General features: G+C 45.3%; 1 protein-coding gene across 3 annotated transcripts in view; it reads left to right on the top strand.

Moving 5' to 3' along the window:
* sytl5 (synaptotagmin-like 5) overlaps nt 1–27,879 on the top strand; it is a 338,284-nt gene that overhangs the window by 232,473 nt on the left and 77,932 nt on the right. For all 3 annotated transcript variants that reach the window (XM_072513889.1, XM_072513890.1, XM_072513891.1), the window contains one exon: nt 17,980–18,195. In XM_072513889.1, the coding sequence (XP_072369990.1) occupies nt 17,980–18,195 (216 nt within the window). The remainder of the gene's footprint in view (nt 1–17,979; nt 18,196–27,879) is intronic.

Below are 27,879 nucleotides of genomic sequence, written 5' to 3'. Positions count from 1 at the left end.
TTAACACCCCTTACTTCAAAGGTAACTCAGAAAATATTGCAACAGTAAATAACTTCTTAAAATGTTCCTTCAAACTTCCAAGAGGCTTAACACCTTTAAACAGTATCACATCAGGTTAAAGGATATATATATTTTCTGTAGAATGGCAGAGATATATTAGCTTGGTTGCCTTCAGCTCCAGCACCTTGCTTTCTTCCTGCAAACTGAAAAACCAAACTGCAAAATGGCTGAACTGAGCTGAGCTCCACCCACGCTATGACATCACTGTTTTTTAAAGGTACATTGCTTAAACATCCAGTTCTTAAAGGCACTCTCGCATGACACCTCCCCCCAAGAAAAAAAAATAAACCATTAACTTCAAGATGGTTTCATTTTTCACTTTTGCACCATCCACTAAGAAATTTTCATTTAAAGAAAACAACACACGCAAACAGGTATAATAATATAGTCCATTTTTCTTTGTTCTTCCTTCAACCAAAATCCTTCTCGATTGATCACATTTGTGACAAAGCATCGGCTATCACATTTTCCCGTCCTGCCACATGTACTATTTTTAAATGAAATGGCTGTAGCAATAAACTCCAGTGAAACAGCCTTGCATTGTTATTCTGGCATCGTTCCAAAAACGTCAACGGATTATGATCAGTATATATAATGGTGTCAGACGGATTGCTGGTCACATAAATGTGAAAATGTTGCAAAGCCAGCACCAAACTCAAAGTCTCCTTCTCAATCGTCAAATACTTTTCTGGTGAGAATTCAATTTCTTTGAAAAATAACCAACAGGCCGCTCTAGCCCTTCGTCGTCGTCTTGTAGAAGCACCGCACCTATGTCCACATCGCTCGCATCAACTGCCACTTTGAAGGGTTTGGTATAATTTGGGATGACTAACACAGGAACAGTGGTTAACACAGCCTTCAGGCCGTCAAATGCCTGTTGACAATCCGCTGTCCACTGGAATTTGTTATGCCTCTTGAGCAAGTGCGTCAGTGGAGCAACCACACTGCTAAAATTTGGTACAAATTTCCGGTAAAATCCACTCATACCAAGAAACCACATTATTTCCCGTCGATGGTATCGGAAACTCCCCAATAACCTTTGGTTTCACACCCCAGGTGACCATTCGACCCTGTCCGATTGTATGGCCAAGGAAAGTGACTTGGGCTTTTCCAAATTCACTTTTGGCTAGGTTTATCACCAAACCCGCCTCCTGAAGTCAATCGAAAAACTCCCTCAGATGTTTTAAATGTTCTTTCCATGTCTGGTTGAAAACTACCAGATCGTCGATGTATACCACACAATTGGGTAATCCTGAAACAACTGTGTTAGTTAACCGTTGAACTGTCGCTGGGGCGTTTTTCATGACAAATGGCGTAACTTTGAACTGGTATATACCATCTGGAGTCACAAGAGCTGAAATCTCCTTCGCCCTTTCAGATAAAGGTACTTGCCAGTAACCTTACAGTAAATCCAATTTGGAAATAAAAGCGGATTGTCCCACTTTCTCAATGCAATCCTCCAAATGTAGGATAGGATAAGAATCCGTTCTTGTAACTGCATTCACCTTTCTATAGTCCACACAACCATTGGGTACCGTCTGGTTTAGGTACCATCACTATGGGTGAGCTCCATTAGCTGCAACCCACTTCAATTATGCCATTTTTAAGCATACTCTCAATCACTTTGTATACCTGTGCCAATTTTAAAGGGTTAAGTCTATATGGATGTGGTTTGATAGGAACAGCATTTCCCACATCTACATCATGGATAGCCATTTTAGTACTTCCCAATTTACCTCTACAAACGTGCCCATGTGATATCAATAACTCTTTCAGGTCAGTTTGTTTTTCCCCTGGAAGGTAACTTAACAATTCATCCCAATTTTTAAGAACATCCTCATTTTCCAATTTAATTTGAGGTATGTCAAATTCACAGTCATCTGGATTTGGTTTGTCACTTTGAGTTAGAATCATTAAAACCTCCTTTTTCTCTCCTTCCTTTTCAAAGTACCTTTTAAGCATATTCACATGACCCACTCGGTGAGTCTTCCTTCTAGCTGGTGTTTTTACCACATTATTCACCTCATTTAATTTCCTTTCAATCTGATACGGTCCACAAAACCTAGCTTTTAAAGGCTCCCTTACCACTGGTAACAACACTAAAACTTTATCCCCACTGGCAAAACTATGAACTTTGGATTTCTTGTCCGCTACCCGTTTCATCACATTTTGTGCAACTTTCAAATGTTGTCTAGCCAATTCACCTGCTCTATTTAATCGTTCCCTAAAATTTGACACGTAATCCAATAGTGTAATTTCCGATTTCTCACTCACCAATTTTTCCTTAATCAATTTAAGTGGTCCTCTTACCTCATGACCAAAAATTAGTTCAATAGGATTAAATTTGGTAGACTCATTAGGTGCATCCTTAATTGCAAACAATACGAATGGGATTCCTTTATCCCAATCCTCTGGATAATCTCGACATTGTCTTTAATGTCTGATGCCACCTTTCTAAAGCTCCCTGCGATTCTGGATGGTACACAGTTGATTTAAATTGTTTTATTCCTAAGCTACCCATAACTTCTTTGAATAACTTTGAAGTAAAATTCGTTCCTTGATCCGATTGAATTTCTGTGGGTAGTCCATATCTAGTAAAGAATTTAAGTAACTCCTCCACAATCCTTTTAGCTGTAATATTACGTACTGGAATGGCCTCTGGAAACCTAGTAGACACATCCATTACAGTCAAAAGATATTGATTCCCACTTTTTTTTTAAGGACGCGGTCCTACACAATCGATTAGGACCCTTGTAAAATGTTCCTCAAATGCTGGAATGGGTATTAAGGGTGCTGGTTTTATCACTGCTTGAGGTTTCCCTATCACTTGACATGTGTGACATGATTGACAAAATTTAACTACAACTTTATGTAATCCAGGCCAATAAAAATGTTTCTGGATTTTAGCTTGAGTTTTCCTTATTCCCAAATGACCTCCCACTGGTACCTCATGTGCAACCCGCAACACCTCCTTTCTGTACCCTACCGGCAATACTACTTGATGAACTTCTGCCCACTTTCCATCCGCCTGCATATGTACAGGTCTCCATTTTCTCATCAAGACATCATTTTTACGTTAATAACACTCTGGCATACTCTCAGATTCCTCTTCCGTATTTGCTTTCTGATATATCCGTTTTATTTCTACATCTTTCTGTTATAACTCCGCCAATTTTCCTGAACTAAAAATATCCACCTCATCCTCCACCTGTTCTTGTTCTTTTTCAACCATCTGATCAAAAATCGTTTCTGATAATTACACTTCAACTTCATCTTCACTCTTTGATTTCTCCTCTTGTCTTAACCTGTGACTTTGCGATCTTGTTACTGCACAATTCGGAAAAGTCCCAGGATATTCGTCCTTCAACACTTCAGTTGACTCATTTTCCACTAGCTTATCAACCACAGTAGGCATCACTTCCACCTGCGATCCAGCTATATCATTACCCAAGATGAACTGTATTCCTGGAAAAGATAGTTTATCTATTACTCCTACTACCACTTCACCACTCTTCACTGGACTTTCCAACCTTACCTTATATAATGGAACGCTACTCCTCTCACCCTGAATTCCACATATCACCACCTTTTCTGGCAACATTCTTCCCATACTACATAATCCTCATCTCTTACCATTAAAGATTGAATAGCTCCTGTATCTCTTAAAATTGTGACTTCTTTACCTGCTCCTCCTTATACACATGAGTAAACTTTACCCACACAAGTAAATTCTTTAAAGACACCTGGCACCTTCTTAACAATTACTTCTTGAACAGGCTGTACAATCGTTTGCACCTCCTTCGCTTCCCTTGGGCTTCCTTTGTTAAAGTGGCTTTTACCACTTTAACAAACTCCACTGTCTTATCCTGTTTTACCACATCAGCCTTCCCAGTGCTTTTCTTCAACCACCAACACTGTGACTTTACATGGCCTAGTTTATTACAGTGAAAACATCTGAAACTTTTCATTTCTTTTCCACCCTCCTGGATTTTTAAAAAAATCTGAGGTACACTCTCTTTATTGTCTCCCATCAGATCACCTTTACCTTTGCCACTTGAGTATTTCTCATGTCCCCAGTTTCTATCCCTCACCGGCTGAAACTGATGTCGGAAACCAATCTTTGATTTATGAATTAATTCATAATCATCTGCCATTTCCGCTGCTAATCTCGCAGTTTTAACCCTCTGTTCTTCCACATGAGTTCTTACTACATCAGGAATTGAATTTTTAAACTCCTCCAAAAGTATAATTTCTCTGAGCGCTTCATACGTTTGGTCTATTTTCAAAGCCCTTATCCACCTATCAAAATTACTCTGTTTGAGCCTTTCAAACTCCATGTATGTTTGACCAAATTCTTTCCTTAAATTTCTAAACCTTTGTCTGTGAGCTTCCGGCACTAGCTCATATGCACTTAAGATGGATTTCTTCACCTCCTCAAACATTCCAGATACCTCCTCCGGTAGTGATGCAAACACTTCACTAGCTCTACCTACCAGCTTTGTTTGAATCAGTAACACCCACATGTCCTGTGGCCATTTCATTTGTTTAGCTATCTTCTCAAATGAAATGTAAAAGGCTTCCACTTCCTTCTCGTCAAACCTTGGCAATGCTTGGACATATTTAAATAGATCCTCACCATGTCTTCGACTATGACGCTTTGTCTCATTATCCTCACCACTATCATCCAACTGTACGTTTCCCTTTATGTCTGCCAATCTTAACTGATTGTCATGTTTCATGGTCATTTTCTGAAGTTCAAACTCCCTCTCTTTATTTTTTTCCCTGATCTGTATCTCCCTTTCTTTTTCTTTTTGTTCTGCAAGGGCTATTCTTTCTTTTCTCCTTTCTTCTCTCTCCTTTTCTTTTTCCTCTCTCTATTTCTCTTTCTTTTTCCTCTCTCTCACTCTCATATGCCAGCCGCTTTAATTTTTTCTCATGTTCCATTTGTTTAATTTGCAACTGAATTTTTGCCATTTCCAGTGAGTCAAACTCTATCTCAGGCAACTTTAAATGCTTAACCACCGCCATAATTACCTCATCTTTTCGCATTTTGTCAGGTAATGTTAACTGCAATGTTCTTGCCAAATCTAACAGTCTGCTTTTCGTTTCTATCCGTAAAGTACTATGTGTAACATTCTCCACCCCCCAAAAACTTCTGAGCCTCTGAAAGTGCCATTGTTCACAACACTCTCCCCAGTTAAACTAAAATACCACACCAGAAAAACAACAATCCGTCACTGTATTTAAGTTCACAAAAGCCAATCCAATAGATTATCCCGGACGAGCCCCCAATTGTTATGGGCGAGGCGTTTTCAGAACCCCAAAATGTATCATGGAGTTCAACCAACCTCTCCCTTTAATGTATTTGTTGCTTTTCCTAGCGCATGGCTTTTTCCCTAGGTGTGGGCTTACAATTATGGACACGTGGGTTTTTAAACACAAAACACTGTTTATTCCATGAACTCAACTTAACATCTGAAATGAACATTGGATCTCTTAACACCCTTACTTCAAAGGTAACTCAGAAAATATTGCAACAGTAAATAACTCCTTAAAATGTTCCTTCAAACTTCCAAGAGACTTAACACCTTTAAACAGTATCACATCAAGTTAAAGGATATATATTTTTTCTGTAGAATGGCAGAGATACATTAGCTTGGTTGCCTTCAGCTCCAGCAACTTGCTTTCTTCCTGCAAACTGCAAAACTAAACTGCAAAACCAAACTGCAAAATGGCTGAACTGAGCTGAGCTCCACCCACTCTATGACATCACTGTTTTTTTAAAGGTACATTGCTTAAACATCCAGTTCTTAAAGGCATTCTCGCATGACACCTGATGCAGTTTAAGGTGGTGCACAGGGTGCATATAACTCGGGCGAGAATGAGTGGGTTCTTCCAGGGGGTAGCAGATGAGTGTGAGAGATGTGGGCGGGGCCAGCGAATCACGCGCATATGTTTTGGGGTTGCGAAAAATTGGGAAGATTCTGGGCATGAGTGTTCACGGTCTTAGCCAGGTAGTGGCGGAGGTGATGAACCCTGACCCTTTGGTGGCGCTATTTGGGGTTTCAGAGAAGCCGGAGCCCATGGAGAGGAGGAAGGCCGAGGTCTTGGCCTTCGTCTCTCTGATTGCACGCCGACAAATTTTGCTGGAGTGGCGGTCGGCATCACCACCGGGGATAGCAGCATGGTTGGGTAACCTGTACAACTTCCTGCGGTTAGAGAAGATAAAGTATGAGTTAAGGGGCTCAGCAGGGGAGTTTGAGAAAAGGTGGGGGATGTTTGTGACCGTGTTTGAGGAGCTATTCGTTGCAAGGGGGTGGGGGGGGGGGGGTGAAAAAGGGGAAAAATCTGTACAAACTGTATAGTTGATTGTTGGGAAGTATATTTCCCGGGATGTTTACTTGCTGTAACCTGCTTTGATACAAGTTTGTAATAAAATACGTTTTTAAAAAAAAAGATAATGCAAGCTAGATTTGTGCAAGCAGGAGAAAAAAATGAGAAGATTATGCTGATAGGGTTAGCTGAAGTAGGGTGGGAGCATAAACACTGGCATAGACCATTTGTACTAAGTGGCCTGGCTTATCTCTATGCTGTAAAATCCATGGCCAAGATTTTCCACTCCCGCCAGCAGTAGGCATCATCAGAGGCAGAGGCAGGACTGGAAAATCCCGTCCTATGTAAATCTGGTTCAGTTAGTACAGCAACACTTCGTTTAATATTTTATGTTGATTTCTCTTCCAAAAATGCTCTTTCCTTCTTCCTTGTTGCTAACCTTGACCACGTAACTCCATTGTGCTTGCTCAACAACCTGAGTTTCTCAGAGGACCAGACATATAACACAGTGACACTCTCTTGATTTGGATTAGTTGCTTCTTCGTGAGATCTAAGATGGACTGCTGCACACAAAGAGGGAAATATATCTTGGGCAAAAGCAAAATTATACTAAGTCCTGTTTTTTGAACACCAGCAAGATGCTATAGTGGAGTGATGTATTTGTTGGTTTAGGATCTGCAAGGAGAAAAGGAAATCATTTTTTAAAGAAAAGACTTTAGGATGCAATGTGTTTGAGTAGTGCCAAAACAAAGGCTAAAATTAGGGTGTGGTTTTTTGGGGGTTTTTGTTTTGACCATGAATCTACTTAATGGAGCATTAGCTATTTGTTATTTTTTATCTGGTCACTGTACTCTGTAATATGACCAAAATGATAAATACAAGCAAGTATAGGGAAGAGAGATATGGTGATCCCCAGGAAATGAGTATTTGTTTTGTCAGCACAGTGCACATTGAATTAATTGTACTTCGCAGTTAATGATTCACCGATTAGTCATTTATTTTGTGACTCGTGTACTTAGGGAGCAGTCCATGGTAATGAAAATAGTAGTTTGCTAGCAGATAAATATTTCAATATTTTATAGTTGTTTAATTGTTATTTCCAGTTATTCATTTTTAAATTACGTCATACATCATTTCAGCAAATTAAAAATGCCCAAGTGCCTAGCATTAAAGTTCAACATTACCTTATTGCATAGATTATAATAGAAAGAAGTATTTACAGTCAACAATGATCATATTGCTATTGTCTTATTTACATTGACCAAGAAGCTATGTATAATAGACCAACTTCAGAAATGCCACACCAACTGCAGATTTTGCAGCAAGAGGGAGTCAGTCATATGTTAGATACGTTGTTTGTTAAATAGGGTGTTTTAATTGATGGTTGTTATTTCACAAACTGTACAAGTGTTCAAATAAAATACTTGACATTTTTAATAATAAATTTAGAGTATTAGTTTATTTTTTTTCCAATTAAGGGGGAATTTAGTGTGGCCAATCCACCAAACCTGCACACCTTTGGGTTGTGGGGGTGAAACCCATGTAGGCATGGGGAGAATGTGCAAACTCCACACGGACAGTGACCCAGGGCCGGGATTCGAACCCAGGTCCTCAGCGCCGCAGTCCCAGTGCTATCCACTGCGCCGCATGCCGCCCATACTTGACATTTTTAACAGAACAACACCATTTACATAGAATTTACAGTGCAGAAGGAGGCCATTCGGCCCATCGAGTCTGCACCGGCTCTTGGAAAGAGCACCCTACCCAAGATCCACACCTCCACCCTATCCCCATAACCCAGTAACCCCACCCAACACTAAGGGCAATTTTGGACACTAAGGGCAATTTATCATGGCCAATCCACCTAACCCGCACATCTTTGGACTGTGGGAGGAAACCAGAGCACCCGGAAGAAACCCACGCACACACGGGGAGGATGTGCAGACTCCGCACAGACAGTGACCCAAGCCGGAATCGAACCTGGGACCCTGGAGCTGTGAAGCAATTGTGCTATCCACATTGCTAGCATGCTGCCCTAACTGCTGCCCTAATTTTGACCATGCCTGTGGAAAAAGGGCCCATGTTGTGTTGGCAGAGAGAGATTTCCAGACAGACATCATCTGATATTCAGCTACCTGCTTTATTTCTTAGATCATTTTTGATTTTCTAACTGTAGTTTAATATTGTTGCACCAGAAAAGCTAATTTGCCAGTGCTAAGACTTTGCAATGCACAAGCTCTACCGACACTCCTGGGCCTTGAGCTGCCTAACCAACAGCCCAGGACTCAGCCCTTAAAGAGGCCGCTGGAGGCCATTCAAATAAGTGACTTTTTAAATAGCATTTTCTGGATTCGAAAGGAGTCGCCATGCGCTCCCTGCTGTACAAAATAACTGTAGGTTGATATAGGTCTGCCCACACCAACTAGTCACCAGCCCACTCCCTTTCAAATAAGGCCACTGCTATCAAGGTGCTGATTGGCATCCACAACTTGCTTAGCTTATGAACCCGAGGACAAGTTTACTTCAGTCCTCAATCTTGTCTCTTCTGGTGAGCCACTGCCACACACCACCAGAATAGGAATGGGTTTGCAACAGTAATATGATCACGCGTTGAGAGTTCAAACTTCCCAGGCAGTTCCCATGGAGGTCAGCCTGTCGGGGCTTTTGCAGAGTCCTGTAGCCATCTCAGGTGGCCACCTGCAAAGGAGCATGGGAATTATGGCCAACCCAGGACTCAGACACACTCAGAGTTTGTGTGTGCATTTGCAACCCAGATAGCTAGACGCGATCAAAACCCCCGCTCGTTTGCATTCTAATGGCCCATTTCCCCAGAACAAAAGGATTGTACTCAGGTAACCGATACAGATGCAGACTAACCGTCGCCATTCCCTTTGCTAAGAAAGCCCAAACAGCCCAGGTCAATGACCGCACAGGACACGCCCAGCCATCAAGGCACCCGCCCCTTTATTGGCCAAAATCGAAGGCAATGATCGAAGCCTGTCGAATTATAGGGTCCAAAGCTAAGGACCGTCCCAAAGAGCACAAAATCCCCGCCCCAAAGAGCACAAAATCCCAGAGGGATAAAAATAGACACAGCCATGTGTTTGGTCTCTCTTGGCCCCGCCTACGCCTAAAACGAAGTGTAGCATTACGACCAGAAGATGAGTTCAAGACCAACGATCGCTACCAGACGGATGAGCCCAGCAGAAATGAAGCCACCTCTTCTACCCAGCCACGCAAGATTCGAACAAAGGCCTTGTTCATCTGCAAAGAGCCGATTGCCCTGAAGTTAAGTATAGGTTATTGTAGTTGTTAGGTGTAGTTTAACTTGTAGTGTTTTATGTTGCATGTCGAAGTAATCCTTGTGTGTAAATAAACTATCTTTGAACTTGAACTGACTAACTGGTTGTTTGGTCTTTGATCGATATCCGGTTAAGCCTTGTAGTGGTATCATTTGATACCTGGCGACTCTGAAAAGCAATATTATCATTAATAACTGCCATATCTAGTTAATTTGGCAACATTATTGGTGCCGATTGGCAACATTATTGGTGACGCTGGTGGGATAGTATTCCACTCATTAAAAAGAGCATCATTATTAATTGGCAACATTACTCCGGTGCCGAAAGAGCAACAGTCCCAACAAGAATCTTGGGTTGTATGTCCGGCCTCTGACACTGCAAAGAGCGGAAGATCTGGACTAATGTTTTGCTGCAAGGGCGGAGATTTTCAAGTGTGTCTAAGTGGCATTTTTGTTGAGTAGCATATCTTTCTTGAAACACCTGTGCATTCCCAAGATAAAGCTGAGTTTTGCCTTTCTGCGTGGGCTGATAAGATAAAAATCTTTTCTCCCAACGGAAAGGATCCTTCTACATGACATAATTTTAGCACAATTGGCCACAATTCAGCACACTAACTGGTAGAGAGCATAGTTCTGTATTCTGAAACCGTGATCAGGGCAAATTGACAAGGCTGAATAAGGGAACTTTTCCTGTTCACCTGGCTGTAATATATCTGAGCTGAAAACATTCTTTGGTGACTCTTGAAGGATGATTTTCCCTGTTTTATGTAAAAAAGACGTAACATTTTATTTAAAGAATACAGTTATGAATTTCCTTGGACTGAGATGAAATCTTACATTTTGGATTGAAGAACAGTTCCATTCTTCAGAACTAGCATTGTTGACTTAGCTATGAGCTTCTATTTGCCAAGGGTATAGAAATTATGTATTTCCCATTGATTTGTTATCAAACTGCTCACAGTTTTTCAAATGTTTATTATGCTTTTTTCCTGCTATTATGCTGCATACATACATTTATTGTATAGATGTTAACTTTATAATAAATGGGAAGAAAATATCAAACATTCCTGCCCAGTCAAAATTTATAAATAACCCTAGTTTGAGGGGTTTGTTTTTTTGAGACAGTCACATCATCATTGCCACCAATGATCAACTGTTACCATGGGTCAATGTCAACTGTGCTAGTTTAGAATTCTGGTGGTGGCCATAGAGTGAGTGGTCGCACATTTGGCGGAATTGTTTGGTCCTTGTTACCCATTCATGGGGTGCTTGCTGGTGTAAAGTACAGGAACAAACAGAGCTAACATTCTCTTTTGGGTGGACATGTCTCAGCCCCATCAAACAATGAGTGCAACTATAAAGGGGCAATAGTCAGACCAGGGGTCTGAAGAGTGCGATAGAAGGAAAGATGGCGGAGAGCTCTGTGTCGTCATTGTCCGCTGAGTGGTCCACGGAACAGTTGGTGGAGTTTTTGACGGTCAAGTTCCGGCAGCAAAGCCAGGGGGCCTCAGAAGACCTGGCTAAGGTGGCTGACCCGATTCGGGCAGCCATTTAAAAAATATATATATATTTATTATTAAAGTTTTTTAACACAGTTTTTCTCCCTTACAAACAATAACCCCCCCCCCCCCCCCCCTTCGTAACAAAAAAAAAATGAGAAATCGCGCAGAGCAAGATATATACATGGCAAAATGATATATTTACACAGCTTTGTACACTGGCCCTCACCCGTACGTGCCAGTTTCCCCAACCCTTCATGTTATCTCTTGCTCATCCACCCTCCCAGGCAGTCCCCCCTTTTCCCCCCCGCCCCCTCCCAGGACGTCCCCTCCACCACCCCCCCCCCCTCCCCCAAGGTTGCTGCTGCTGCTGACCGACCTTCCTCTAATGCTCCACGAGATAGTCTAGGAACGGTTGCCACCGCCTGTAGAACCCCTGCGCAGACCCTCTCAAGGCAAACTTTATCCTCTCCAACTTTATGAACCCAGCCATATCATTTATCCAGGCCTCCAGGCTGGGGGGCTTCGCCTCCTTCCACATTAGCAAGGCCCTTCGCCGGGCTACTAGGGACGCAAAGGCCAGAATGCCGGCCTCTTTCGCCTCCTGCACTCCCGGTTCGTCCACTACTCCAAATATTGCTAGCCCCCAGCTTGGCTTAACCCGGACTTTCACCACCTGAGATATTGCTCCCGCCACTCCTCTCCAGAACCACTCCAGTGCCGGGCATGACCAAAACATATGGACATGGTTCGCCGGGCTCCCTGAGCACCTCCCACATCTGTCCTCTATCCCAAAGAACCTACTCCACCTCGCCTCCGCCAAGTGCGCTCTGTGGACAACCCTAAATTGTATCAGGCTGAGCCTGGCACACGAGGAGGAGGAATTGACCCTACCTAGGGCATCAGCCCACAGACCTTCCTCGAACTCCTCCCCCAGCTCCTCCTCCCATTTACCCCCCAACTCCCCCACCAGCGCTTCCCCCTCTTCCTTCAACTCCTGGTGTATTTCCGACACCCTGCCCTCCCCGACCCACACACCCAAGATCACCCTATCCTGAACTTCCTGTGCCGGGAGCAACGGGAATTCCCTCACCTGTCGCCCCACAAAAGCCCTCACCTGCAGATATCTAAAGGCATTTCCCGAGGGTGATTCAGGCAGCCATTAAGTGAGTGGAGCAGAGGTTGGAGACACACAGTGCATCGCTCGAAAAAGTGGAAGAGTCAGTGGCAGACCATGAGGACCAGTTGGCCTCCTTGGAGGTAGAGATTACGCTGGTGGTGGAGGGCAATGGAAGCTGAAGGAGAAAGTGGAACACTTGGAGAATCGGTCAAGGAGGCAGAATTTCCGGATTGTGGGATTGCCCGATGGCGTTGAGGAAACGCAAGCCACGAAGTATGTAACTAACATGCTTGGGAAGCTGGGGGAGGGAGTCTTCGACCAAATCCCCCCCAAGGTGGATCGAGTGCACAGGTTGCTGAGGAAAGGCCAAAGGCGAGAAGCCAAGGGTAACGGTGGTATGACTACACAGATATCTGGACAAGGAGAAGATTCTGCAGTGGGTGAAGGAGACGAAGAAGTACGCCTGTGCAGGGAATGTGATTTGTATACCAGAATGTGATCTGGGTGTGGAGCTGGCAAAGCACTGGGCTAGGTTTAACAGGGTCAAAGCCATCCTGTTCCAGGAAGGAGTGAAATTTGGGATGCTGTACCCAGCCCGGTTGTGGGTCATGTTCCAGGGTCAGGAGTTCTACATAATAATGGATACGCCGGAGGTTTTTGCAAGACCACAGACTTGGGGACTTGTATGAACTTTGGACTATGGAGATACCATGTGGGGCGTGTTAATGTTTTTTCAGTTGGGTTGAATGTTGTATCATGTTGTATATTATGTGTGTTATTGGGGTTGTGGGCATCAGGGGCTGATTTAGCACAGTGGGCTAAACAGCTGGCTTGTCATGCAGAACAAGGTCAGCAGCACGGGTTCAATACCCGTACCGGCCTCCCCGAACAGGTGCCAGAATGTGGAAACTAGGGGCTTTTCACAGTAACTTCATTGAAGCCTACTTGTGACAAGCGCTAATTATTATTATTATTATTATTATTATTATGTGGGAAGGTGGAGGAGCGGGTGCGAGGGAGTAGGGAGGGGTTTGGTGAAAGTCAGTTGCCTTGAGTGGGGCCACCGTGCTAGCGGATAGGCTAGTTACCGGGAGTGAAGTGGGGGATAGACCTGTTGCAGGGAGGGGGCAGTGTTCGTTTTCTGGTTCTTTGTTGGAGATGGTGGGGCAGGAGATGTGTGTTGCTGATGTGGATGGAGTTGTTGTGGCGCAGATACATAAGGGGTGATGGCGGTGCACATCTTGGAGAGGCACGAGGGGGGTGCAGGGCTTGATTCTGGGGGAGTTGGTTAAAGTGCAGATATGGCTGACCGGGGGTGGGGGGGCTGCCACAGGATCCCGGACCTGGACACGCCCCAGCTGATCGTGGGAGGTGGATTTTAATAGGATATTTGATCCGAGGTTGGACAGGTTATGCCACAGGTCTATGAGGGCGTCGGTAATGGCGAAGGAGTTGCTGGGATTTATGCGGCAAATGGGGGTGGCGGGCCCATGGCAGTTTGAGAGGCCAAAGGCAAAGGAAGTTTTGTTCTTTTCACATGTCCACAGGAGGAACTCGTGGATGGATTTTTTTTTCCTGGACAAGGCACTGCTGGGGTGGGATGGTGGCTGGGACCAAGGATTGGCGATTGTGGTGTCTGACCACCTGCCACGCTGGGTGGATTTGCAGGTAGAGGGGGTGAGCTCCAAGAAGCCACAGTAGAGGGTGGATGTAGGGTTATTGGTTGATAAGGAGGTCTGTGAGAACATAGGGGTGGCTATTTAGAACTATGTGGAGTATAATAATATGGGGGAGGTCTTGTTGGCTGTGGGAGGTGTTGAAGGCAGAGGTTAGAGCGAGGGCGAAGCAGGCGGAGAAGCTGATGGAGACCATTCTGATGGTGGACCGAGATACTCGGTCGCACCTGAGGAGGCACTGCTGAAGGAGAGGTAGACGCTCCAAATGGGGTTTGGGCTATGGGGGAGGCGGTGGGACAGCTGCGCAGGGCCAGAGGGGCAGTGTACGAGCATGGGGAGAAGGCGAGCAGAATGCTTGCACATCAGTTAAGGAGGTAGGTGGCGATGAGAGAGATTGGGCAAATCAGGGACAAGGAGCAAGCCGCAGGAGGTAAATGGGGTGCTTTAGGTGTTTTATCAGATGTTGTACAGTTTCCGAGCCCCTGGCAGGTATGAGGGCATGAGGCTGTTTTTGAATGGCCTTGAGTTCCCAAGGGTGGATGAGATGAGGGTAAGGGGGTTGGAAGTTCCAATTGGTCTGGGAGAGACAGAATGGAAGGCCCCGGAGATCGGATGTGTTCCCTGCCGAGTTTTATAAGAGGTTTTTGGTCGGAGCTGGGGCCCCTGTTACCGGAGATGTACAATGAGTCAGTGGCATCCCCCCCCGCCCCCCCCCCCCCCCCCCCCCCCCCCCCCACGCTGGTTCAGGCATCTTTCCTGCTCATTTTTAAGAAAGACAAAGAACTGAGCAGTGTGAGTCATAGCATTGTTAAATATAGATGCAAAGCTATTGGCGAAGGTGCTAGTGGTGCGGATAGAGAATTGTGTGCCGGGGGTGATATGGGAGGACCAGACGGGGTTCGTGAAGGGGTGGCACTTGTCGGCCAATGTTCTGAGGTTATTGAATATGATAATGATGCTTTTGATGGGCCAGGTGGTGGTTGTGTCAATGGGTGCAGAGAAGGCGTTTGACCGTGTAGAGTGGCTGTACTTATTCGAGATGCTGGGGCAGTTAGGGTTTGGGCAGGTAGGGACGGGGATTCGGTATCTTGGGATTCATGTGGCACGGAGCTGGGCACAGCTGCACAAGTTGAATCTGGGAAAACTGGTGGAGCGAATAAAGAAGGGCTTTAGGATGTGTTGCCTTTGTCATTGGCTGGAAACGTCCGGACGTAAAGATGACCTGAAGTTTTTGTTTGTGTTTCAGAATCTCCCGATTTTGAGCCCCAAGTTTCCTTTTTTATTAGGGTGAATAAGGTGAGACTGGGATTCACGTGGACGGGCAAGCTTCCTCAGAGCAGCAGGGTTTTTCTGGAAAGGGATAGGCAGGTGGGAGTGGGGGGGGGGGGGGGGGGGGGGGGGGGGACTGGCACTGCCGAATCTGCACAATTATTATTGGGCGGCGAAACATAGCTATGGTACGGAAGTGGGGCCGTGAAGGAGAGGTCAGTTTGGGGTTAGATGGAGTCGGCTTTTTGTAAAGGGACCAGTCTGAGGGTGCTATTGTTGGTACCTCTTCCATTCTTGCCAGCCAGGTACTCCACGAGCCAGTGGTGGTATCAGCGTTGGAGGGGGTTGGAATCAATGTCAGCACCACTGTAGGATGGAAGACATGTCCCTGTGGGTGCAAATTTGTGGCAACCACAGGTTTGTTCCGGCGGCACTGGGATGCAAGGTTTCGGGGGTGGAGACGGTTGGAGATAGAGTATTTTCGGGAGGTTTGTGGGGGATAAATTTACGGAAATGGAAGAACTTGAGGAAGTCTACTTGCTGCCGAAGGGGAATGGGTTCAGGTACCTGCAGTTGAGGGACTTCTTGAGGAAGGAGTTGGGCTCCCTCTGACGACTGCTGTGTCCAGCTCTACAGGACAAGCTTCTGTCTGAGGATGAGATAGGTGAGGGCGAGGTATCAGATATATATATGGGGGAGCTGATGGGGATGAGAGTGCCCCGGTGGAGAAGGTCCGGCACATGTGGGAGGAGGAGTTGTGATGGCCAATGCAAGTTGGGGTGTGGAGTGGGACTCTGCAGAGGATAAACTCATCTTTGTCATGAATAAGACTGGGTCTCATACAGTTTAAGGTGGTGCATAGGGCTCATATGATGGGTCTAGGACGAGTTGTTTTTTTCCAGGGGTGGAGGATAGGTGTGGGTGGTGTGCAGGGAGTCCGGTGGAACCATGTCCATATGTTTTGGACATGTCTAAAGATGGGGGGGTTCTGGAAAGAGTTTGCAAACGTAATTTGAAGATCTTTGGAGTGGCGCTGAGCCCATGGGTGGTGATATTTGGGGTGTCAGAGGATCTGGGCGTGCAGATGGGGAGTGAGGCTGATGTGGTAACCTTTGGCTCCACAAGGTGGAGGCTGTTCATTGACTTCTTTAGGGGGACAGTAACACATCAGTGGAGGGGGGCATTTGAGTTTTGGGGAGGCTTGGGTGTAAAAGGAGGGGGGATACGGGGGAATAGTGTGCAATTGTGCATGGTTAACTGTTGCTGTTTGCTCGTTTCTGTATATATTTGAAAATACCTCCAATAAAATATTGTTTTTAAAAACTGTCATTTTAGTCATGTTGTTTGTGCCCATGAACTTCAGCATTCAAAAGTGGGCTATGATGGGAATGAACCGGCTTAACGAGCCATTGCGCATAAAATGAAATATGCTAAATTCTTGCTTTCCATGTTAATCTTTTTCCTGTATTTGTTTCTGCCAGGGTCGGTCAAGCATTGTTCAAAAACAGTTGGTCCTGTATTGACAATTACATGTCTAGAAGACAGTTCATTTGATTACTGATCGTCAATGAGCTTGTTCAAAGGGAATATGTACCATTGTTTTCACCATAAAAGTTATTTTATTGTTGCTTTATTTCTCTAGGTTATTTATTCATTTTCATAGACCTTAGTATTGGAGAACTGGCAACTTTACGTTACCACAAAGCAATAAAGTTTACCAATATTCCTCTCTCAATTTCAACCTTGTTGCAGTTCTAACTTACAAAGTCTACATTAGGATGAATGCTTTAGACCTCAATAATGTGAGTTTTTTCAGATGATATCCTCTATTACTCACCTATTTTTTCCAACAATCCTTTACTGTTCTTTTCACCTTTGGCGTCACAGTCTAACTCCCATTCTTCTCTTCCATTTTGCTCTGAATGGTGCCACTATATAATGTTATGGGCACAAGCAGCCCTTCAGTACCTTGTCCAAGTGACCGATCATCATACATGAGCATTAGCACGGAATGTCATACAATATTTGACAACAGGGTATCATAGGAAAGCTTGATAATACCCTCAACACATGTGCAATTTCCAACAGATTAATGAATAGTGACTAGGAACTGATCTCCCCTTGCCCAGTCTAAGGGCACTGGGGACATTTTAAGTAGGGTCAATGTTTTTCCAGACGAGATTACCCAAGTCAACATGGATAAGGATCAAACTTAAAATCTTACTGGTCTGCATGGGTCAATACAATTTCATGTGTGTTTAACCAGAAAATTATCAACACTTCTACTGTTTAGAAATTTATAACATTTTCTGTTACTGATTATAGAATAAGACTAACTTGGCAAGTTAAATGCAAAATCAATATTACAATTAGGACTCAGTGCAGTTTTGGAGCTAATGCACAGTAATAATCGTTCTTAACAATACTTTAATTGGCAGGCATTTGTCAAACTGATGTGTGCAATGATGTTGTCTCTTCTGTTGTCCAATGATGTATTAGAAACCGATCATTATTGAAACCACTCGAGCCTAGATTGTCTGGTTAACCTCATCTGAACACCATTGAGTGTTCAAACTGCTATTAAAATAACATCAAGCAGAAAATGGTAAGATTGGGAACTTTTAAGCAACAATGTGTTGTCACCAATAACTCATTTTATAAATATATGGTTGTGTTTTGCCATTTTGCAAGTTACTGAGATAGCATTCTGTTCTGTTACAGGAAGTTAAAGAATGAGCTCATCAAAATCCGTGGCTCTGGGGGCAATCGAAGAAAGCAGCAAAATGGTGATAAAGCCTGTAAACGATGCCAGAAGACATTCGGCCTAATCTTCCTCCGAGGGCAACTGTGCGAGGCGTGCAATGACCTTGTGTGCAGAGAATGTCAAGTTGTGGTCAATGATGGGACATGGAAATGCACTGTGTGCGCTAAAATTTCGTACGTATTTGATTCTAAAGCAAATATTAACCAACAAAACAGTCAAATTAACTCTAATTCTGTTTCATGATCTGGGTCTTTTGCAACATCAGGTTAATCACAGCTACAAATAATCACAATCACAATGAAGCATTGCTGCTCTAGTCTGTTTACCTAATGTGAGCACCCTTATTATGAAAGTGTAATGTGCTTTCTCTTCTATGTGTAATCATAAACAGGGCACTCTCATCTATGCTCTTTATCTAGCAGTTAATTAACGGCTAAGGCTTCTCAAAGATGCTGCATCATTTTTTTGATGAGTTTATTTTATTTCTGTAAGGGAAAATTACCAAGGACCATTTTTATTTCATCTCAATATCATTGTGTGTCATGAGTACAATGTATGGTTGCCTGCAGCTTTACTACACATGTTCCACCGTTACAATACAGGTTCATGAACAAATAAATCACCTGTACAAGGTGGATGGTTTGCCCCTGAACCGAAATGGGACCAGTGTCCTTGCAGGGAGGTTTGCTAGTGCTGTTGGGGAGGGTTTAAATGAACGTGGCAGGGGCCTGGGATCCTGAGAGAAGGTTCAGCAGGGATAGATGCACAGCCAAAATTAGAGGAGACATCAAGTGAATCAGGAAGGCATAGAATGTCCAGACAAATTAAGTCACCAGGGAGTTTGGCAAGGGTGGATGATATTTATTTTAATGCGAGGAGTCTGACAAACAAGGCAGGTGAATTGAGGGCATAAATTAAAACATGGGATATGATGTCATTGCTGTCACTGAGACATGGTTGAGAGAGGGGCAGGATTGGCAGCTCAATATTCCAGGATACAGAATCTTCAGGCGAGATAGGGAAGGAGGTAAAAGGGATGGGGATGCCACAATTTTGATCAGGGAATCAATTACAGCAGCAAGGAGGGATGGCATCTTAGTAGGCTCTTCAACTAAGGCCATATGAGGAAGAGGTAGATAGATTCTTATTAGGCAAGGGAGTCAAAGGTTATTGGGGATAAATGGGAATGTGGAACTCAACACAACCAGATCAGCCATGATATTATTGAATGGAAGAGCAGGCCCAAGGGGTAGAATGGCCATTTGCTCCTATTTCAAATGTATGTATGCATGCTATCAAACCCTTGAACAATTTTATGTCTCAATAAAAACAACTCCCACTCTTCTAAATTCCAGCAAATATATATAATATATATATATTCTATGTTGTTCTAGTGGCAATTCTGGGATTTTGACCCAGTGTGAAGGAGTAACAATATTGGTCCAAGTCAGGATGGTGTGTGACTTGGAGGGAAAGTCTCACGTGGTGGTGCTTCTAGGTGGTCGAGGTTGTAGGTTTGCACAATGCTACTGAAGGAGCCTTGGCGAGTTGTTGCAATGCATCTTGTAGATGGCACATACTGCTGTTTTTGTGTGCCAGTGGTGGAAAGTGGGTATATTAAAGGTCATAGATGGGGTGTCAATCAAGCAGGTAGCTTCACCCTGGATGGTGTTGAGGTTCATGATGTTGTTCAAGTGAAACACACCTGGGCAAGTGCAGAGTATTCCATCAGAAACTTGTCTCCTAGATGGTGCATTGGCTTTGGGGAGCTGGAGGTGAATTACTCACTGCAGAATTCCAGCCACTGACCTGCTCTTGTAACCACAGTATTTATGTAGTTGGACCAGTTAAGTTCCGATTAATGGTAACTCCCAGGATGTTGATAGTGGAGGATTCAACAATGGTTGTGTCATTGAATTTCATGGGGAGATGGTTATATTCACTCTTGTTGGTGATGGTCATTGCCAGGCACATGTGTAGCATGAATGTTATTAGCCACTTACAACCAAACCTGATTGTTGTCCACGTCCTGTGCTATGGACACCAGACCGCTTCAGTATCTGAGGAGTTGTGCGTGGGACTGAACACTTTAATCATCAGTGAACATCCCACTTCTGACCTTTGAAGGAAAAAAGATCATTGATGACGAAGTCGAAGATGTTTGGCACTCGGGAACTGGCCTGAGCAACTCCTGCAGTGATTCCCTGGGCTGAGATAACTAGTTTCCAACAATCACAACCATCTTCCTTTGTGCTTGTGTATGACTCCAACCAGTGGATAGTTTACCACCTAATTCCTATTGACCTCAATTTTACTAGGGTTCCTTGATGGCATACTTATTCATATACTACCATGAGGTCAAGGTCACTCTCACCATACTTCTAGAATGCAGCAGTTTTGCATATGGGAACTAAACATTGGTGAGCATGTTATTGTTGAGTAAGTTGTGTCAACAACGCATTCTGATTGAGAGTAGGTCGGTGGGGTGATGATTGGCTCGATTGGATTTGCTTCATCTTGCTTTTTCTGGACATGCCTGGGCAATGTTCCACATTGTGCCGTGGCTGCGCTGGAACAGCTTGGCTGGCTTGCAGCTAACTCTAGAGCACAAGTCTTCAACACGACAGGTGTGATGTTGTTCGCACCCATACCCTGCATGGGTGGGATTTTCCGGATTTTGAGATGTTTTATGTTTTTTCTTTTAGTAGGAAGTCCATTATTTTCCAATTACCAATGTTAAGGTGCCTGGTTGGTTTCTAACAGGGCGGCACGATAGCACAGTGGTTAGCATTGTTGCTTCACAGCGGCAGCATCTCAGGTTCAATTCCCGGCTTGGGTCACTGTCTGTGCGGAGTCTGCACATTCTCCCTTTGTCTGCGTTACTCTGGGTGCTCCGGTTTCCTCCCATAAGTCCCAAAGATGTGCTTGTAGGTGAATTAGACATTCTGAATTCTCCCTCTGTGTACCCGAACAGGCGCCGGAGTGTGGCGACAAAGGGATTTTCACAGTAACTTCATTGCAGTGTTAATGTAAGCCTACTTCTGACGATAAAGATTATTATAGTTCCCTAAATGTGTTCCATCTCCCTTCTTAAATATAGATATAACATTAGTTCACCACCAGTTCAAGGCACTGCATATTTTTCTAACACGATAATAAATAATACTGCCATGTCTTTCCTTTTAAAATGGCCAGGTACAATCTATTCCCTGCAATCTCACTTATTTGAGTGTGGTTTTGTTTATTTAATCCTTTTTTGTGCATTTAAATGCCATAATATAATCTTACGATGTCATGTCCACTTTATCTGTCTCCCTGATAAATACAGACAAAAACTAATTATTTAATATTTCTGCCATTTTGCTATCACTGTGATATTATCGTGACCATACCTTTGTGGCCCTGTCCCATGCCAATTTTTCTTGTTTATTTTATTTATGCACCATAAAATATATATTTTTTTAAATGTTCCTTGATATTCTTACTTCCGTTGATTTTTTTTGCAACTTCTCTCCTGAGGTCTGTAGTCTCTCCCTTTTTATGTTCTGCCCAGCTACCCATTTACTTGATATCTGTCCCTTTCCTTACCATCAATTTTTCCTTAGTTTTTCTTCATCCACGGTGTCTCTCTGGTGCTTAGTTTGTCCTTGTTTTTTATCAGAATATATTTTTCATTTCAGTTCAACACCATTTTAAATATGTCCTATTATTGTTCACCATCATTTTATGACCAAATTGTCCATTTTATTTTTCCAATTCTAGTCTCAGCTCCTCAATAAACAGCCTTTCCCTCAATCTACTGCACCATCCTTTGACGTTTATGTCCTTCAGATTTATATATTATATTATGGTTGTTTCGCTACTTTTTACTTATCTTATCTGCTCTAGACCGTTATCTATTAAAGACCAACTAGTCAATCATCCCTTTTTGGACTTCTCACTGGGTTAGATAGGAGTCCTGTACATATTGTAGGAACTCCATTCTCTTACCCCTTTTACCTTCCACTTAAAAAAAATATATATGTTTATTCAAAGTTTTTCAATAATTTTTACAAAACACTCCAAAAAGGAAAGAAAATATACAAAAGAAAACTAAAAAGGGCAGTACGTCAACAAACAAAGCAACTTAATCCTCTAACCCTTAAACGATTTAACAAATTAAGACCAAAATGGGGCAACGCCCCTTACATAACCCAGAACAAGACACCCCCCGGCCTCCACCTAACGTTCCGCGAGAAAGTCTAGGTACGGTTGCCACCGCCTGGAGAACCCCTGCACCGACCCTCTCAAGGCAAACTTCATCTTCTCTGACCTGAGAAACCCCGCCATGTCATTGATCCAAGCCTCCACGCTTGGGGGCTTCGCGTCACTCCACATTAGTAAGGTCCTTCTCCAGGCTACCAAAGAGGCAAAGGCCAGAACTCCGGCCTCTTTCGGCTCCTGCACTCCCGGCTCGTCTGACACCCCAAATATTGCTATCCCCCAGCTCGGTTTTACCCGAGTATCCAAGACCTTGGACATAGCCTTTGCGAAGCCCGTGCAAAACCCCGCGAGCGCCGGACACGCCCAGAACACATGGGCGTGATTTGCTGGGCTCCCCGAACACCTCACACACCTATCCTCTACCCCAAAAAACTTACACATCCTCGCCCCTGTCATATGCGTCCGGTGCACCGCTTTAAACTGGATCAGGCTGAGCCTGGCACAAGATGAGGAGGAATTAACCCTGCCCAGGGCGTCAGCCCACAGGCCCTCATCCAGCTCATCCTCCCACTTGCCCTTCAGCTCCTCCACCGAGGCTTCCTCCGCCTCCTGCAGCTCCTGGTAAATCACCGAGACCTTACCCTCTCCGACCCACTCGCCCGTAATCACCCTGTCCTGTACCGGGCAGGCAGCAGCGGGAATTCCCCGAGCTGCCTCCTCACAAATGCCTTAACCTGAATATACCTGAAGGCATTTCCCAGGGGTAACCCAAATTTCTCCTCCAGCGCCCTCAGACTGGCAAAAGTCCATTCAATGAATAAGTCCCCCATCCTTTTAATTCCCGCACGATGTTAACTTATGAATCTGCCATCCATCCTGCCCGCTGCAAACTTATGGTTGTTCCGTATCGGGGACCAGATTGAGGCCCCCACCTCCCCCGTGCCGTCTCCACTGCCCCCAGATCCTCAATGTTGCCGCCATCACCGGGCTTGTGGTGTACCGCGTTGGGCACTCCCCCCAACTGCGCTCCAAGAACAGTCTCTTAACCCTCGGGGTCTTACTTGCCCATACAAACCCCATAATGCTCCTGCTTACTCGCTTAAAAAAGGCCTTGGGGAAGAGAATAGGCAGGCACTGGAACACGAACAAGAACCTAGGGAGGACCGTCATCTTAATGGACTGCACCCTGCCCGCCAGGGAGAGCGGCAACATGTCCCATCTCCTAAAGTCCTCCTCCATCTGGTGCACCAACTGCGCCAAGTTGAGCTTATGCAGGACCCTCCAACTCTTGGCCACCTGGATACCCAAATACCGGAATCTCTTCTCCACCCTCTTGAGCGGCAGCTCCTCCAGCCTCCTCGCCTGACCCCTCGCATGCACCACAAAGAGCTCACTCTTCCAACATTGAGCTTGTATCCCGAGAAGTCTCCAAACTCCCTAAGGGTCTGCATGACCGCTGCCATCCCCTCCACTGGATCCGCGATATACAACATAAGAACATAAGAACTAGGAACAGGAGTAGGCCATCTGGCCCCTCGAGCCTGCTCCGCCATTTAATTTTTTTTTTTTTTATAAATGTTTTATTGAAAATTTTTTCCCAAACAACAATTTTTCCCCTCTTACAAAGCAAACGCAACAATAACAATACAGAAATTTTAAACAATACACAAGTAACAAAACCCCTTTATCTTTGACCTAAACTAAACCCCCCCTCCCCCCCCCCCCCCCCCCCTCCCCCTGGGTTGCTGCTGCTGGTCATCTGTCTTCCCTCTAACGTTCCCCTAGGTAGTCGAGAAATGGCTGCCACCGCCTGGTGAACCCTTGAGCCGATCCTCTCAGGGCAAACTTTATCTGCTCCAGTTTAATGAACCCCGCCATATCATTTACCCAGGCCTCCAGTCCGGGGGGTTTCGCCTCCTTCCACATGAGTAGGATCCTGCGCCGGGCTACTAGGGACGCAAAGGCCACAACGTCGGCCTCTTTCGCCTCCTGCACTCCCGGCTCTTCCGCAACTCCAAATAGAGCTAACCCCCAGCCTGGTTTGACCCGGGCCTTCACCACCCGCGAAATCACTCCCGTCACTCCCTTCCAATACCCTTCCAGTGCCGGGCATGCCCAAAACATATGTGCGTGGTTTGCCGGGCTCCCGCCACACCTCCCACATTTGTCCTCCACTCCAAAGAACCTGCTCAATCTTGCTCCCGTTATGTGTGCTCTATGTAGCACCTTAAATTGAATCAGGCTAAGCCTGGCGCATGAGGAAGAGGAATTTACCCTGCTTAGGGCATCAGCCCACATACCCTCCTCTATCTCCTCCCCTAGTTCTTCTTCCCACTTTCCTTTTAGTTCGCCCACCGACTCCTCCCCCTCTTCCCTCATCTCTCGGTAAATCTCTGACACCTTGCCCTCTCCGACCCACACCCCTGAAAGCACCCTGTCCTGTATCCCCTGTGTCGGGAGCAATGGAAATTCCCTCACCTGTTGTCTAGTAAATGCCCTCACCTGCATATATCTCAAGAAATTTCCCCGGGGCAACTTATACTTTTCCTCCAATGCTCCCAAGCTCGCAAAAGTCCCATCTATAAATAAATCTCCCACCCTCCTAATTCCCAACTGGAACCAGCTCTGAAATCCTCCATCCATTCTTCCTGGGGCGAACCTATGGTTGTTCCTGATTGGGGACCCCACCAGGGCTCCCCGCACCCCTCTCTGTCGCCTCCACTGTCCCCAGATATTCAATGTTGCCGCCACCACCGGGTTTGTGGTAAACTTTTTAGGTGAGATCGGTAGCGGCGCCGTCACCAGCGCCTCTAAACTCGTCCCTTTACAGGACTTTCTCTCCAGTCTTTCCCACGCCGCTCCCTCACCCTCCATCATCCATTTTGCTCCGCCATTTAATGAGATCATGGCTGATCTTTGTGGACTCAGCTCCACTCTCCGGCCCGTACACTATATCCCCGAATCCCTTTATTCTTTAGAAAGGCATCTATCTTTTTCTTAAAAACGTTTAAAGAAGGAGCCTCAACTGCTTCACTGGGCAAGGAATTCCAGAGATTCACAACCCTTTGGGTGAAGAAGTTCCTCCTACACTCCATCCTAAATCTGCCTCCCCTTATTTTGAGGCTATGCCCCCTAGTTCTGCTTTCCCCGACCAGTGGAAACAACCTGCCCACATCTATCCTATCTATTCCCTTCATAATTTTATATGTCTCAATAAGATCCCCCCCGCATCCTTCTAAACTCCAATGAGTACAGTCCCAGTCTACTCAACCTCTCGTCATAATCTAATCCCCTCAACTCTGGGATCAACCTAGTGAATCTCCTCTGCACTCCCTCCAGTGCCAATATGTCCTTTCTCAGGTAAGGAGACCAAAACTGAACACAATACTCCAGATGCGGCCTCACCAACACCCTATACAATTGCAGCATAACCTCACTCGTCTTGAACTCCATCCCTCTAGCAATGAAAGACAAAACTCGAATCGCCTTCTTAATCACCTGTTGCACCTGCACACCAACTTTTCGCGACTCGTGCACCAGCACACCCAGGTCCCTCTGCACAGCAGCATGTTTTAACATCTCACCGTTTAAATAATAATCCATTCTGCTGTTATTCCTCCCAAAATGGATAGCCTCACACTTGGCAACATTGAATTCCATCTGCCAGACCCTAGCCCATTCACCTAACCTATCCAAATCCTTCTGCAGACTTACGGTATCCTCTGCCCTTTTTGCTTTACCACTCATTTTAGTGTCGTCTGCAAACTTTGACACATTGCACTTGGTCCCCAACTCCAAATCGTCTATGTAAATTGTGAACAACTGCGGGCCCAACACTGATCCTTGAGGGACCCCACTAGTTACAGGTTGCCAACCAGAGAAACACCCATTTATCCCCACTCTCTGCTTTCTGTTAGTTAACCAATCCTCTACCCATGCTACCACTTTACCCTCAATGCTATGCATCTTTAGTTTATGCAGCAACCTTTTGTGTAGCACCTTGTCAAAAGCTTTCTGGAAATCCAGATATACCACATCCATTGGCTCCCCGTTATCTACTGCACTGGTAACGTCCTCAAAAAATTCTACCAAATTAGTCAAACACGACCTACCCTTTGTGAACCCATGCTGCGTCTGCCCAATGGGACAATTTCCCTCCAGGTGCCCCGCTATTTCCTCCTGAATGATAGATTCCAGCATTTTCCCTACAACCGAAGTTAAGCTTACCGGCCTATAATTACCCACTTTCTGCCGATCTCCTTTTTTAAACAGTGGTGTCACGTTTGCTACTTTCCAATCCTCTGGGACCACCCCAGAGTCTAGTGAATTTTGATAAATTATCACTAGTGCGTTTACAATTTCCCTAGCCTTCTCTTTTAACACTCTGGGATGCATCTCATCAGGGCCAGGTGACCTGTCTACCTTTAGCCCCATTAGCTTGCCCAATACTGCCTCCTTAGTGATTACAATCATCTCAAGGTCCTCACCTATCATATCCTTATTTCCATCAGTCACTGGCATGTTATTTGTGTCCTCCACTGTGAAGACTGACCCAAAAAACCTGTTCAGCTCCTCAGCCATTTCCCCGTCTCCTATTATTAAATCTCCCTTCTCATATTCCAAAGGACCAATATTTACCTTAGCCACTCTTTTTTGTCTTATATATTTGTAGAAGCTTTTACTATCTGCTTTTATGTTCTGAGCCAGTTTACTTTCATAGTCTACCTTGCTCTTCTTTATGGCTTTTTTAGTAGCTTTCTGTTGTCCCCTAAAGACTTCCCAGACAAAAGCAGGTCATCCACATATAATGAGACCCGATGCTCATCCCCTCCCCGGACCAACCCCCTCCAGTTTCTAGACTCCCTTAGTGCCATGGCCAGCGGCTCAATTGCCAGGGCAAACATCAGGGAGGACAGGGGGCACCCCTGCCTCGTCCCACAGTACAGTCTGAAGTACTCTGACCTCAGCCGATTTGTCGATACGCTCGCCACTGGGGCCTGGTACAACAATTTGACCCACCCTAAGAACCCCTCCCCGAACCCAAACCTACCCAGCACTTTCCACAGGTACACCCACTCCACCCGATCAAAGGCCTTCTCCGCGTCCATTGCCGCCACCACTTCCGCCTCCCTCCGAGGGCATCATGATCACATTCAGGAGCCTCCGCGCATTCGCATTCAATTGCCTGCCCTTCACAAACCCCGTCTGGTCCTCGTGTATCACTCCCGGGACACAATCCTCAATCCTAGTGGCCAGGACCTTCGCCAGCAACTTAGCATCCACATTGAGGAGCGAAATTGGCCTATACGAGCCACACTGCAGCGGGTCCTTGTCCCGCTTGAAGATAAGCGAGATCAGTGCCCGAGGCATCGTCAGGGGAAGAATCCCTCCTTCCTTCGCCTCGTTGAAGGTTCTCACCAGCAACGGACCCAACAGTTCCACAAACTTCTTATAGAACTCGACCGGGAACCCATCCGGCCCCGGGGCCTTGCCCGCCTGCATGCTCCCCAACCCCTTAACCAGCTCCTCCATCCCGATCGGGGCCCCCAAACCTTCGACCTGTCCCTCCTCCACCTTCGGGAACCTCAATTGGTCCGGGAACCGCCGCATCCCCTCTCCCCCCTCCGGGGATTCTGACTTGTACAGGTTCCCGC

This window comes from Scyliorhinus torazame, chromosome 8, assembly GCF_047496885.1.
Source record: "Scyliorhinus torazame isolate Kashiwa2021f chromosome 8, sScyTor2.1, whole genome shotgun sequence".
Lineage (NCBI taxonomy): Eukaryota > Metazoa > Chordata > Chondrichthyes > Carcharhiniformes > Scyliorhinidae > Scyliorhinus > Scyliorhinus torazame.
This window is presented reverse-complemented; position numbering and strand designations above follow the sequence as displayed.